The 14,983-nt window shown below is 47.8% G+C and overlaps 1 protein-coding gene across 1 annotated transcript; it reads left to right on the top strand.

Moving 5' to 3' along the window:
* Positions 1-77: 77 nt before the first annotated feature.
* Positions 78-12,491, top strand: sltm (SAFB-like, transcription modulator; the record flags this gene model as incomplete). Its single annotated transcript, XM_084476671.1, has 20 exons — positions 78-212; positions 953-1,034; positions 1,527-1,582; positions 2,037-2,064; positions 3,012-3,762; positions 4,375-4,415; positions 4,509-4,618; positions 5,402-5,551; positions 5,818-5,927; positions 6,006-6,157; positions 6,254-6,357; positions 6,454-6,543; positions 7,144-7,289; positions 7,762-7,942; positions 8,054-8,178; positions 8,419-8,598; positions 8,939-9,259; positions 9,769-9,907; positions 10,416-10,621; positions 11,724-12,491. The coding sequence occupies 20 exons, from the start codon at positions 78-80 to the stop codon at positions 11,833-11,835; spliced, it is 3,219 nt and encodes a 1,072-aa protein (XP_084332797.1). The 3' UTR covers positions 11,836-12,491.
* Positions 12,492-14,983: the final 2,492 nt, after the last annotated feature.

Raw genomic sequence — 14,983 nt, 5'->3', positions numbered from 1 at the left:
CGCGCACGCTTCAGTCGAGGGACCTACATATGCGCATGCGCGCGGTTACAAAAACACTTGTGTGGTGAGATGATAAAATGGCGTCGGGTGCCATTTCCACGGAGTCCAAGAAAATAGTCGAATTACGAGTAATTGATCTGAAGTCCGAGCTTAAACGAAGGTCTTTAGACTGCTCCGGGGTTAAGAGCGTCCTGATCGCCCGGTTGAAACAGGTACGGAGCGGTACAGGGGACACATGCGTGCAGACACCGACCGCGATGCCCTGCAACCTTGCTAGCCGAGCGCTGCTAGCCGCTAGCCAGCTGTGCTCGGCTAGCAGTTATGTTGTTATTCTGTTATTGTTGACGTTTGGTTCACGTCGTGCACCTGTGCTTGTATGCAAGTTATTGCATTGGATTTCATAAATTATAAAACTACATTGTTGCATAATTAATTATCAGTTTAGCCATTCTACCAGTAATACCAATAAGTCTAAATCTGTTATGCATGGCCCACAGTAATGCCAGTAGGTCTAACTGGTCGGTCTGTTATGCATGGCCCACAGTAATGCCAGAGTGTAACTGGTCAGTTTGTTATGTATGGGCCCACAGTAATACCAGTACCACCAGTGAGTCTAACTCGTCAGTTTGTTATGTATGGGCCCACAGTAATACCAGTAACACCAGTGAGTCTAACTGGTCAGTTTGTTGTGTATGGGCCCTAATACCAGTAGGCCTAACTGGTCAGTCTGTTATGCATGGCCCACAGTAATGCCAGTGAGTGTAACTGGTCAGTTTGTTATGTATGGGCCCCCAGTAATACCAGTAGGTCTAACTGGTCAGTTTGTTATGTAGGGCCCTGGTTTCGCCGTGACACTTGCTGTGTTTATCAGAGCCTCACCGCTGGGGTCCCCTCTGCCTCGTGTGGACCTACCCTCTGATACTGTCACTCCGTGTTTCTGTCGGTGTTTTAGGCTGTGGAAGATGAAGGTGCCGAGCCAGGCAATGTGGAGATCCCACTGGCTGCAGACACACCCACGAGGAAGAAAACTAAAGGTAAGGTTTAAACCAGTGTCACAAACCTCGGGGCGTTCTGGGACCTATTGCTCCAGTGTCGTGCTGAAACCTTGGACTCAGAATCAGTGTCGGCTCCTGAGCTGGACACTTGAGCTGGGCCTCAATTTTTACTCGCCGAGTCTAATAGTGGATAAAATAGTTGTCACTGTTTCTAATGTAATGTAGAGAAATCAGGAGTAGTCCTATGTTTCAGCCACCCTCCACCAACAGTTAGTGAACGTCATAGTCTGCTCCGAGCTGAGGTTGGTTCCTCTGGAGACCTGATGAGGGAACAGAATTAAAGTACATTTTGAGTGACATTTGCAAGGGCCAACAACAATATACAACAACAATATATATATTTTTCTTTTTTCATAGACCCCCACCTGTCACAGGGTATTTCGCCCAGTGGTTTTAACTGAGTTGTAACGGTATGGTTTTCTTCCCAGCTGTTTAATCTTGCCACTGAATGTCTTTCATTTTTTCTTGTAGGAAAGAAAATGGAATCAGACACTGACAATACTCTGGATGACGACTCCTGTGCCAAGGTTAGCCTAAAGTACATGTATCTGCCATATATCCGTGTAACGGAGGATGGCACATTTAGCGTAGCTGCAACGACTGCATGTGATTGTAAATTATGCAATTGTTGTTCAACTAGGTGATATCCATCTTGTATACAAGGAGAACTTGTTCAAACCTGTGTTGTTGCTCTACCTCTGCTGGGTGAACCTTATGTTAGTCATCTCCTATGCCAGTCATTCAGGTTGACTAAAGACAACTTCACTAAACACCATGAAGGCAGAGATCATTGTTAGGCAATCAGGATAAACAAACAGGCTAATCCCTTTGACACTAACTGTGATTAAGGGCTATACAAATGCAATGTAATTATGGATTTAGGAAAGTGGGAAAATTGGTCAGGTTTGACCAGAACACTGGAGGAAGTTGAAGTGATTAACTTATTTAATGAAATGCTCAATTTGGGTCTTTGTTTTTCAGGACACTGAAGAAGATGAATCAGAGAAAGGTATGTGTGGACGCTCAGCGAGGTATCTTAACATTTCTTCCCAGGTAGCCCTCCTCCTATAAAGCCACAGAAACCTACATGGAATACACACGGGTCTACCGTGGCTAACTAGGTCACAAGTGAACGGTGCACAGAGGACACATGTCGACATTACAAACACTAATGCGTTTCTACAAAGGGCCATCTACGATCGGAAAGCAATGGCAACATGGGGGCAGCCTAATGGCCATGCTCTGCATGGTTTTTGTAAAGATGCAGTATTCGACTCCCTAGAAGTGAACCCACCAGGGTACGCCTTCTTACTGCGACCCCATTGAAGGAACTGCATGATGTTCACCGCCTATAACACAGCGCTTCACCCTCGGACTTGACAAGGACATCAAGCACTGAGGCCAACGGGCCGTGCGTTACACACTGGACTGGGCATTACACATCGGTGTGGATTTGAAGACTGGAGGTTTTCTCCTCAAGGCTGAATGATCTGATTGCCAAGACGGACAATGACGACCCTGGTTATGTGACGCCATGGAAGAGTCCCAGATGATTTGGCGTAAGATGATTTGCAAGACTTCTAGACTGACCACCATGCATGGGGGAGATGGGTTGTCATTGTAGAAGAAATGACTGATGGACGGATAGATGCTTCTCCCCCACCCCCCCACTCACGCGCCATGTGAACCCGGGGGACACCTGAAGAAGTTCCAGATGCCAGGAGACGCCATCGGGATTGAATTGTGACTAGCTCTTGGTGGAGTGAAGGATGGACGACCGCGGCCTCAGCCGCCAGCGACGGGCGTGTTTCTGTTCCTCCTGTGCGGCCCACTTCCTCGACCGCTAATCCCTGATTTGCTTTGTGTTCTACTTTCTAGGTGAAGTTGCATACACCCATGTCGATGTTAAAAAGTTGTTATTTTTTTTGCCATGTTTATCCTCATTCAATCCCTCAGATGTAACTGAAACAGAGGAAGTTGCTCACGAAAAATCTAAGCCTGCGCCGTCTGAGGACAGCCTGGCGGAGCCTGAGGCCGGGCAGGAGACCTCCAACGAGGCCCCGCCCACGACAGAGGCCCCGCCCACGACAGAGGCTGCCATCGAGGCCGAGGAAGCGGCGGTCGAGGCCGAGCCTGTGGTGGAGACGGAGCCCGAGGTGAAGGCCCAGCGCGCGGCCTCCCCGGAGCCGGAGGCTGTGGTGGTGCTCGAGGCCGACTCGGAGCCCGAGCTTGAGGCCGACCCAGAGGCCGACCCAGAGGCCGACCCAGAGGCCGACCCAGAGGCCGACACCGAGCCAGAGGTGGAGGCGGAGGCAGAGACGGAAGTGGCAGAGACGGAGGCCGAAGCAATGGACTCCTCTAAAGAAGCCGAGGACGATCACCTCTCCGTGTCGATCCCCAACGAAGACGCCATCACGCTGGACGTGGATGGGGACGACCTCCTGGAGACAGGTAAACATGTGAAACTTCTAGATCCCGACAAGAGCTCTGACGAACACGAGGGCCCCTCTGGGCCCACGGGCCACCATGACGACGACGACCTGACCGCCGAAGAGTCAGGGGGCCACAAGGAGGGTAAGAACGATGCCGGATCCAAGGCTGACCCCACGAAGAAGGAGAGCCTGAAGAAAGCTGAAACGGGAGACAAAGAGAAGGATTCTGGGAAGAAAGGCCCCTCCTCTACGGGGGCGTCAGGTCAAGCAAAGAGGTTTGTCTTTCTATGTCAGTTCTTTGATACTACCAAGTTCCAGCGCACTAAGAACGCGGCATTGTGGGTAGCCTCAAGATTTTTTTTTTCCTTTTCCTTAAGGGGAATGTTCACTGATGTACCTAACCCTGCCAATTACTGCTTTAATTTATTCCTTGAAGTTGGTTTAAGTTGTGGCAATAACCAGGAGAGGAAACCCCCACTGTTACTGTCGTCTTTCCAGCACTTTTAATGCCTTTTCCAGTTCCTGCACGAGGCATTGTAAAAGTAGTAGTACCTGAGGTGTCAAATATTTTTTCTGGGGGTCAGGAAAGATTTGCTGTGAAGTAGCTCATACTTCTGAAGACTCACATTGATCAAAGGGAATAAATTGGCTGACAACCTGATCCATCTCACCAGTGGAAAAGCGATGAAGGAAGCCTGTCACAGAATTATCCAAATCCACGCCATGAAGACTTTTTTTCTTTTTCTTCTTCGACTGTGTTCTGTGCTGTGTCTTGTTCCATGGGTCTTGTGCAAATGGTTTCCAGCAGGGATTACATTTTAATAGTATTCACTGTATTTGTATTGTTTTTTTTTTTTGTTTTGTTTGTATTTTAATTTACCTTGTAGCTCTTCAAGAGATAGAGATGGAAAAGCAAAAGATGATAAAGGTAAATGGCAACAAAGATACATCATTATTCACTGCTATATCCATTGGTTTTGGAGCAGGACTGTGGCTAAATGTCTGTGGATCTTTGCTCTAGGTGGTCTCAGCAGTAGTGCCAGCAGCTCTTCTCGTAATGTGTGGGTCAGTGGCCTTTCATCAAACACAAAGGCAGCTGATCTAAAGAACCTATTTGGAAAATATGGAAAGGTAAAGTCTAATTTTGTTTTAAGTTTGAGTTAGTTGATTAAATCATGCCCAGCTTTGTGGAATATTGTAATGTTAAAAGGGTTTTGCCAGTTTCAGACCCCAGGTTAATTGCTGACTTTGTCCAGATATCAATCAGCCATGAGTTTTGTTCCAACTCATCCCTTATCGGGCTTGGAGTGTTCTGACCTTGGAGTTGGAGAGCCATCATATTCCAAACACGTGTTTAGCACCTTCCATTGCTGCTCAGTTGGATCCAAAATCCCCCACCGTGCTCACAAAAACATTAAATGTTAAAGAATCCTAAATTGGGTTAGTCTCTGAAGTCTGAGCATGCCTAGTGGTGTGTAAACACTGAATCTTTTTGCTGCATTCAAATCAGTTAAAAACACCCCCTTACACTTACCCTCGCCATTTACCAAACTGTTGATCTGCAATCAGACTCATCCTACCGCCTATAATGCAGACACTACCTTCACATAGAATTGTTACTGCCCGCCTCAGTCTCCAAGTCTATGAACATGCTCAGTGAGTAAACAGTTGAATGGACGCCCACACAAGGGGTGAGATGAGTTGAACAAAAATCAACGTAGAAAATGTCAACCATTAATTAACCTGGGGTCTTTGCAAACCAAATCCTTTAGCCATGATGATGCTATTTCCATAGCCCATAATCAGTAACATCTCGCAGGGCTTCACCGGCCAGATGTACGACCATCACCTCAGCCCCCCCCTAGGGGCTTGGGGACATGAAGTCTGTCTCAATCCTCTGTTCATCACCACCAGGTGTTCAGTGCTAAGGTGGTCACCAACGCCCGCAGCCCCGGGTCCAAGTGCTACGGGCTGGTCACCATGTCTTCCAGCGCGGAGGTGGTGCGCTGCATCTCCCACCTGGACCGCACGGAGCTCCATGGGCAGCAGATCTACGTGGAGAGGGTGAGGGAGGAGGACCACTGTAGAATATCAGTCTGACCAAGACATCTGTTGAACACAGAAAGGCCCATAACTGTATCAGGGATACAGTGCATTTTAAGACTTTCCAGCCTCACTTGTGGTTTTGGATAAAAGTGTTAACTTCTCTTCAGAAAGTCCACCAATTGTAAAAAAACTAATAATAAAAGGTTAACCCCATGTCCCCATTGTTTTCCTCTAAGCCAAGTTTGCTCTCCAGCTCACCGTCTCCCTCTCTGCCGTTCTTTAAGGTCAAAAGTGATCCATTCAAAAAAGAAGCAGCGAAAAAGGAAGTGGAGGACAAAATGACGTCAAGCAAATCCAGTGAGAAGCGAACGTCCACTGGATCCAAGACAAGCAAGTGGGTGGAGGACGAGAACCGTTCGCTGAATGAACCCACCGCCGTCGGAGCAGATGCTAACGTTGCCTTGTTTTACAGAACGCTGCCCAAAAAAGACGACAAGAAGCCGGACAAACCTTCAGAAAAAGACAACAAAGATGCATCTAAGAAACCCGACGCCAAAAACGAGAAAGCAGAGGCTCCCTCATCCGCCGGGGTCCAAGAGAAGAAGGACGACAAGAAGCACATACGTATGTCTGGGCTGTTTCATTAGTTGGTGGTGTAGCGTGTAAAGGGACCAGAAGAGGGCGCTGTACTGACGTATCTTGACGTGTTTACATCCACAGGAGCCAAGAGCCCTGGAGTGCTGCCCTTCACTCATAACCGAGGGCCGCCCCACTTCAACAAGATGAGGCAGCCCTTCAGACGTGGGGGCAGACACTTTGATCGGGTAACTTGCTCTAGACGTCCCGTGAGCGTTTGCCTCGTAGCCGTTCCCTAACCGATGTTTCATGTTTACTAATAATGTCCCCGCCCTTCTCTCCAGCCCGGGTTTCCTCACATGAACATGCAGCAGCATCAGCACCCGCATCCGCAGCAGCAGAGACATCCCAGGTGGCTCATCCCACCAGAAGAGGTCCGTAACTTCTCCTCTCTCTTGCCTCGATAGAGTTGTTCCGATACCAGTGTCAGGAATTCTTCCGATCGGGTATCAGCGAGTACGCGCTGATCCGATACATCACATGACTCATTTACCACACAGGCAGAGAAAATCACAAACACTACGGTGTTACGCTGCGTTCGTTAACGGTCAGAGGTGGAACTCCGCATTGGAAAAGCAACGTCTCCCACCTTACCTGTGTTAGAGCTACCAAGTCGGCAAAACATGGATACATATACACTTGACTACGAGTAAACAAATGTTATTGTAAATAAATTAAAATTATTTACATTTACATTTATTAAATTAATTAATAAATTATAGACAGTAAGTGAACCGATTATACATCGCTGTCATCATGAGAGAAGCCTTCATTAAGAACGAGTGCTATCAGTAGGTACGATGCTAGATGCTGTATCGGTATATACTCTGTATCGGCTGATACTCGCGTTCAGGAATCGGTATCGGGAAGGAAAAAATGGTATCAGAACATCTCTAGTCTCGACCCATGATTTGATGCTGCGTTTTACCCGTAGCGCAGCTGTTGATTCCTCCGGCGTTCCCCCCCTCCTCTAGTTCCAGATGATGAAGGAGAGAGGTCGCCCGTTCTTCAACAAGGAGGGACACAACGAGATCCTCCCCTTCGAGAAGATGAAGGAGCAGAGGATGAGGGAGAGGGTGGTGCGTCTGGAGAGGGTCCGCCGGGCCCTGGAGCTACGCAGGTACGGTGTTACACTGAGGGCGTGTAGCAGACGCTGTTATCCAGAGAGTCTTACAATAAGTACATTAGTCAGAAGAAAGAGAAGCAACAGTATATCTCTGTGGGTACAGTAAGGATGTTCATAGAACCAAGTGCCAAGCACTAACCATCACTAGGTTAACCCATTCCCCGTAGACAACAGAGATAGCTAGGATAAGATGCTACACAACGCTAAGTGCTGTTTTTAAGTGCCAGGACGTACAACATACAATAAGTGTGTAAGAGGGGTGTGGGGGTAAGGGGGTAGGCTACGTAAAGTCTAAATGAAACCGCTTTTCAGGGATATTGATTTAGTATTGAAAACTAACTGCTAGTCCTTTCTGTACCCATATTCATTCCCTATTTCTCCATGTTCTTGGTCATTTATACGCAGACGTTCTGTTGGTATTCAGTGTTTCCCTAACGTTGAGCCCTGTGTGTTCTCCAACGTCCAGGCGCCGGGAGATCGCAGAGCGTGAACGCAGGGAGCGAGAGCGCATCCGCCTCCTGCGTGAGCGCGAGGAGCGGGAGAACCTGCTCCGCGAGCGTCAGCGGCTGGAGATGGAGCGACAGAAGCTGGAGCGGGAGCGCATGGAGCGAGAGCGGTTGGAGCGCGAGAGGATCCGCATTGAGCAGGTAGCGCCGCCGTCGCCGCCTCGTCGTTCTGATGCCGGCGTTGTACCACGACGCGGCGTCGCCGTGGACAGGGGCGAGGGCGTGTTCTGAAAGTGTATCTTGTGTGGTCAGGAACGGCGTAAGGAGGCGGAGCGTCTGGCCCGCGAGCGGGAGGAGCTGAGGAGGCAGCAGGAGCAGCTGCGCTACGAGCAGGAGAAGAGGAACAACCTGAAGAGAGGGCGGGACGTGGAGCATGGGTATGCTGCCCACAATCTGTAGGGGACATTCCCCATTTCGGAAAGTGTTTACTTTAAGAAGGTGCTGATCTTAATGAGGACATACAAGTTTAAGATGTGACGGACCAGTAGAAGTGTCTCTAAAGACCGTGGATCCTTGTTTATACTATTTTACCACCCTAGTAAACATCTGGCCTATGAAACTGGTCCAGAGATGGGTGGCTGTAGCTGTCGTTGATGTTTGTGCCTTCAACCTCTCAGCCGCCGAGACGACTCCTACTGGAACGGCGGGAAGAAGATGGCGCCAGAGTCTGAGGTGCGTCTGGGCGGGGGGGCAGAGTACAGCCGGCAGCAGAACCGCTTCACCACCTTCACCTCCACCGCCCGCGACCGGGGCCGCTTCCAGGAGCCCGCCGCTGTGCAGCCCGCCAGTTTTGACCGGTAAGAGAGCCGGAGATCAGTGAGGAGGATCTGAGGTCAGTTAGGAGGATCTGAGGTCAGTTACTATGATCGGAGATCAGTGAGGAGGATCTGAGATCTAGTTCCGATGGTCTGAGACGTAGTAAATAACTTCTCTGTATACGTGCTCTGTTTGTATATTTAACGCCCTTATGGTGCACTCTGGTTTGCAGTTGAATCCTCTAATGAGTCCTAGTGGTTCTCTGTGCTCCTCTTGAGCACAACTGTGACCTCTTGACTTCCATTCCAGTCCGTCCTAAACCTGGAGCACCTGTCGGTCCGCTAGCGTAACCTTCCCCATGTCCCGCCCCTCTTCCTGTAGGCGGAGCCGGTTCGACGGCGAGCCCGAGGCCAAGAAGAGCCGGCCCGCCCCCCACCGGGAGGCGGCCGGGTTCGACCGTTACCCCAAGAGCTTCGAGGCAGTGCGCCGTCCCGAGCCGCCACCGCCGCCCCCGCGGAGCGACCTCCGCGACACGGACCGCCGGGACCGCGACGAGCGCCGGCCCGTCGCCATGACGGAGCGGCCCGCCGCTGCCCGCGCCGCCATGCCCGGGATGTCCCACACGCGCTCCCCCCGGGACACCGGGGGCCACGGGGGCTGGAAGAACGACGGTGGCCTCAGTGCCAACAAGGGGGACATGCGGTAAACATGGATTATGTATTTCAGGGCGCGGAGGAGTTGGAAACGGTGACCTTTCTGAGGTGATGGCGACACGGGCCGCTGCTATGTCAGACATTATTTCCGCGGGGCGGTGTTACGCCGTATTCCGTTACCCATCATAAAGTGTGACACCAGCGGTCGCTGTTGCATATATTCTGGCACATGCAAGAGCGTAAAGCGCATTACTAATAAACATTGTATTAAAGCGTAGACGCAGTTCACTACTAGTTAATGGTGTAACGCCGTTGCTCCGTCGGGTTGGGTTCATTCGTCTGGTTACCGAGGGCGATGGCCCTTTTGAGTGAGGGAGCACCCGGTCATATTCACAACAAAAAACTAAAAATAAATCAAATAAGTTATTTATTCTTTCTTTGCGACCCCAAGGTTGGGCACTGGCTGTTCAGAGAACACCTTTATCCACAACAAGTGAGGCTGTCTTAACGTCCACTCTCTCCCTAATAGAGTCACCGTGTCCCTCTGTGTGTCCTCAGCGGAGCGGTGCGTATGAGGGCCGAGCGCTCGGCCAGGGACGTCCCCGGGCCCGCCTTGAGGGGGGCCGCCTCCGCCAGCCGCGGGAGACACGGCTACAACGACCGGGAGGGGGGCAGGCCCATGGTGATGGGGGACCAGGTCAGAACCTCAGGACCACACTAGCTCTGCTTTGACTCAGTTTAGGCCCAGTCCCATTTCGCTCCCCTTAACAAGAACACTTGCTTTGAGTGCCCTTAGCTGCAAGTCAGCTCCTGAGCTGGCTAGCGTTCAAGGGTTGATTTTTAAGGCACTCCCCCTTGCTCCCCTATTGTAGTAAGTATTAGGACACCCTACCCCTTTGCAGGAACGCACAAACTCTAGGGGAAGGGAGAGAATTGGGACAGGGCCTTAGTCTCTCATTGGCAGTTGAGGTTTAACTCGGGTGGAAGGTGAAACCATTCTGGTGGCCGCCGAATCAGAAAGTAACCAAACGCAAGACCGCATTCCGCTGGTTTTAAGATGGAAGAGCAGTAATATTGAAGATGGTTCTGTGTCTGTCAAAGGTGTTCTGCCAGCGGTGTGTTGGCCTCAGTGGTGGTCCCCAAAGGTCCAGCTTTCTTCACACTGAAGCAGTCCATTAACACCAGGATGTGTCTTGTGTGTCCAGGCGTTTGGGTCGGGCCGACAGGTGGTGGTGGAGCGGCACGGCAGAGACCCCCCGGGCAGAGACCCCCCTGGCCGGGACCCTGGGCGGGACCAGGGCCCCAGCAGGAAGGACTGGCACGGGGGCGCCGGCTCCCAGGGCAGCGGGGGCTTCCAGGACAGCCGCAGGATGGGAGACCACCGGGGCAGCCTGATGGCGCAGCACTCCAGGTGAGACCACCACCAGGGTGTACAGCTTCACCACCAGGGTGTACAGCTTCACCACCAGGGTGTACAGCTTCACCACCAGGGTGTACAGCTTCACCACCAGGGTGTACAGCTTCAGGCTGATGATGGGTTGAGGCTCTACTGGATCTGTACCCGAGCGGTGAATGATCAAACTGTCGGCCTTAAGCCGTTGTGAGAATCGTCCTGCGGTTATGCGTCTCGTTCTAGTAGCGCTACAATAACGAAACGCTGTAAACGCAGGACAAATAAGTACTTCTGCATTCAGTTTCCTCAGATAGCTCTTTATGCCTGGAGCAGACAGCCAATCAGTTCAAGGCAGAGGCTGGTTGTATGACCTGTCACATGGTTAACAAACCTAGCATAAAGGTTGTGTAAAAACCTTCCCTTTCCTGGCCGCTGGTGAACACACATTACAGGTCTGATCAGACCACATCCTGCTACGCTGGGGGGGGGGGGGGTGTACACACTGGTCACCATCCTGCAGGCGGGTATAGCGTCCACACGGTGGTGCTTATGTTTGTTATTTCATTCATGGACATTGATGGCTATGTGTGATTAATCAATGTCATTTGATATAGTTATTCAATGCATAGAATATTATTTATATTTGTATTTGAATCAGAATTGTTTTATTAAATTGGCTTATACAACATGTTGTGGCGTTTGAAAGACATCAGTCGGCCTACTTCTGGTGGGATAGTTCTCTCACCTTCAATAGTAGAAGATAAAGTAGAAGTAGTGTTGCAAATGTAAACACAGACAGGCTTTACAGGTGGATCAGGTGGTTCACCCGAGTCCTAGACCTGACTGGTACCTAACCTAGAGATCACATGGCCTGCTTTACACTTTATGCAATGTTTTTAGTATGCTATTTATACTTTGAAAATGGTTTGGATTGTCTTGTTACAGTGACTCTTCGTATTAAATGTGCCATGTTTGTTACAAAGTGGACAGACTGAAGCCTTGAGAACGTGTACGACGGCTCCTGATCCACGCTGGATAAGTTGTGTATTTGTGAGAGATGGAGATGTGTTCATTATGCCCCACGGCCCACCAGGTATTAACCTTTCCTCTTCCCTCCCAGCCACTCCTCGTCCGGAATGAACCGCATCGTGCAGATCACCAATAACTCACTGTCCAGCGGCGGGAATGGCGGCGGCTTCAAGCCCTTCAAAGGAGCGCCCCGCCGCTTTTAGCGCCGCCGCCTCCTCCAATCACAACGCCCGGACCCAGAGACACTTTCCCCTTATTATTATTTTTTTATATTTACTATTTTAAACTGCTAAAACTAGCCGGTTGACTTCGCTCAACCCTTTCATTTTGTATAGCGGAGTATCGGACATGTTCTGCTGTCACTGCACAGGATGTTACTAGGACGTTAACATGTTTCATTACCACGATGTTGACATGTTTCATGACTAGGATGTTCACAGGGTTCATGACTAGGATGTTAACATGTTTCATTACTAGGATGTTAACATGTTTCATTACTAGGATGTTCACAGGGTTCATGACTAGGATGTTAACATGTTCATTACTAGGACGTTCACATGTTTCATTACTAGGATGTTCACAGGGTTCATGACTAGGACGTAAACATGTTTCATTAGGATGTTAACATGTCCATTACTAGGCTGTTCACAGCGAGGTCTTTGTTACACGTTCTCATGTGCTGTTGACGACTGAACTGAAACTGTAATGAGTGTTCTATAGTTTAGTGTAAATGTATTTTGATTTATATTCTTTACATAATTGACTTTGTTTGCTGTTCATTACCGGTCACAACTTGTATATCAAAAAGGCTGCTTGACTTAAATTATGCATCTTTGGTATTAAAAAAACCTTGTTGGCAAAATGATGACTGTTTCTGTTTCATTCACAAATAAACCTAGGTTGTGTAGTTGAAATAAAGATTAGAGAATTGAGCTTGGCAGAAATGACAGGTAAAAATATTTAAATCTGGATCAAAAATACTTTTTGCCTTATATTTGTAAAGGCATTGAAATCTTCGACTCCAAATATATCTAAATAATATAAGCTGTTTATTATATTGCACATGTTTTTTGCCTTCAGACATTAAAATTTTTGTGTGCATGTAATTAACATTGATTGGAAAATTTGACTCAAAATCCCTTTAAGAAACTTGCCAACGTGTGCTATATCATTAAGTGATTCTTTACCATGAACCAGCAAAGGTTTTGAAACTTTTATTCTACAAGTTGTGTTCAGGTTGAATGTCCCTTGTCTATAAGGCATTGTTTTATATGTAATAAATATACTTGGTGTGGTCACCAAATACATTTTCATTGCTGCTGTTAAAGGCTACATACAATATTTGGTCATTTATGTAAAGAGCTGAACATTTAAAACGACAGAGTGAAAGTTCCACGTTATTACAATCACAACAAAGCAGGGTCTCATTTCTTTTTAACAAATTAAATTTAAACATGTTGGGCAACATAACAAAACTCATTCATGGTGTATATAATGTGAACCTGTAACCCTTGCATTTAAAACTACATGCACCACAAAATAACATTGGTAGTTAATATTGCATCCAAGAAAAGTAGTGAGAAGAATGAATGTCTTCGATACAATAAAATAATCAACGTCCCTTCACCACCCGAGTCCATCTGACCAGGAGCACTTCCCTTCACTGGGTGTAGCGGCATATTAGTTACCTTTAACTTCCTACTTTCCGGTCCACATCTTTAGTACAATCTAGAAGTGCCTTCTCTATTTTGTGTTAACAAACGCACATCAGCAGAGTCGGTTAACCATGCCGGGACCCTTGGCTTTATGTTGTTCAATTACAGCCGGTTCCTCCTCCGTCAATTAGGCTCCTGATTAGGTCCAGGCCAAAACATGGGAGCAGCCCTTTGACACTTCGCAGCTTTATTCATCTACATTATGAAGTCCCTGTGTCATTTATTTATCATTACAACATACCCACTTTCTCCATTTCTGATCTATATAAAATGAGGTATGTTTCAGTTCCACTTTGTTGAGCAGTGCATATCAATGTAACAGTGCAAAACCAATTACAAGGACATGTTTAAAGACCACCCTGTCATTAGACTAGTATGTTACAGCATTTACCCTACCATCATGTACAAGGCATATAATCACTGAATACATTGAACACACACAATACATTTTTGATCAGTTCATCTTGGAAACATGGGCAAAACTCAAACTGTATTACAGCAAAATGATGTGTGGTTTAAAATCAACGGAAACACAATCCCCACAACCCCCAAGCACTAACCAACACACACTCTTTCACATCATAGAAACGTTTTAATGAATGCTCCATCTCCAAACCAATCAATCTCAATGTCTCGTCAATAGACCAAATGGGCTAAGAAATGTGGCAGGTAATTAAATAAAAACTGTGTCCAATTATTGTCAGAGTTGAATTCGAGTAGAGTCATCACATTTTGCTCCAAAGTGTTGTTCCCCCAAACTGAGAAAGGATTAATAGACCTCATCTATCGCCCAAACCATTGTCCTGAAAAGATAGAGATCTGGTATCTTGCATTACACACATTGAACTATTCCCTTCGAACATCTACTGTGGTAGTCGAGACTCCACTACTGGACAAAGCTCGCCACATCGTCGTGAATAACATTGTGTTCCTTAACCACATTAAGTTAAATATTCAGTTGGTTTAAGTGAACAAGAGCACAGCAGCGTTAACCATTGTAAAAGTTGTAAAATTCTACAATAAGGATATATTCATGTGAAAGTGTCGGTTGACATACCTATGCACAGAACTATGAAGCTGTCCTCTAACATACTCTATATGTATATACACACATCAGTGTCTGTAATAAAGCGGAAACAGGCCAGCATACTGGCTAAAGTATAAGATTTGTAAAATACACTAAATTAAATGTCCCTTCAGAGAAGGCCTGAGAGTAATTCTGTTGTGTATGTATGGATTGTCTCTTTAGGTTGTATGCTTGTGTCCTATAACATGGTGTTGTAAGGCTGTTTATATACAAAGTGTAGCCTTGATACGTCTTTAAACCATCCTATAAGGAGTCGCTGCTGCCACTCTCTCGTCTCTGATGGACCAAGCGGTCCCTGGGAGACTCCACTCCTTATTGAGATCCACACAACCACAGATGTACTCCCGATGGACCGACCCAGAGACAAGTAGAACCCTTAGGACCGTCATTTGATATGACAAATAAAGGCTTAGGTCAAGGCATCCCACTGGAATGTATAGAAAAGTTTCTCCGGAGGCAGTAGGCTAGTGGCTGCACACACACACGTCTATCTAACAACAAGTGCAGATTAGCTATGTACACAATGTCTGCAAACTACAGGTTCTCTTT

Source organism: Micromesistius poutassou (genome assembly GCF_964030765.1).
Source record: "Micromesistius poutassou genome assembly, chromosome: 12".
NCBI classification, from domain to species: Eukaryota; Metazoa; Chordata; class Actinopteri; order Gadiformes; family Gadidae; genus Micromesistius; species Micromesistius poutassou.
Note: the sequence above shows the minus strand (reverse complement) of the source record. Positions and strands in the feature narration are given on the sequence as shown.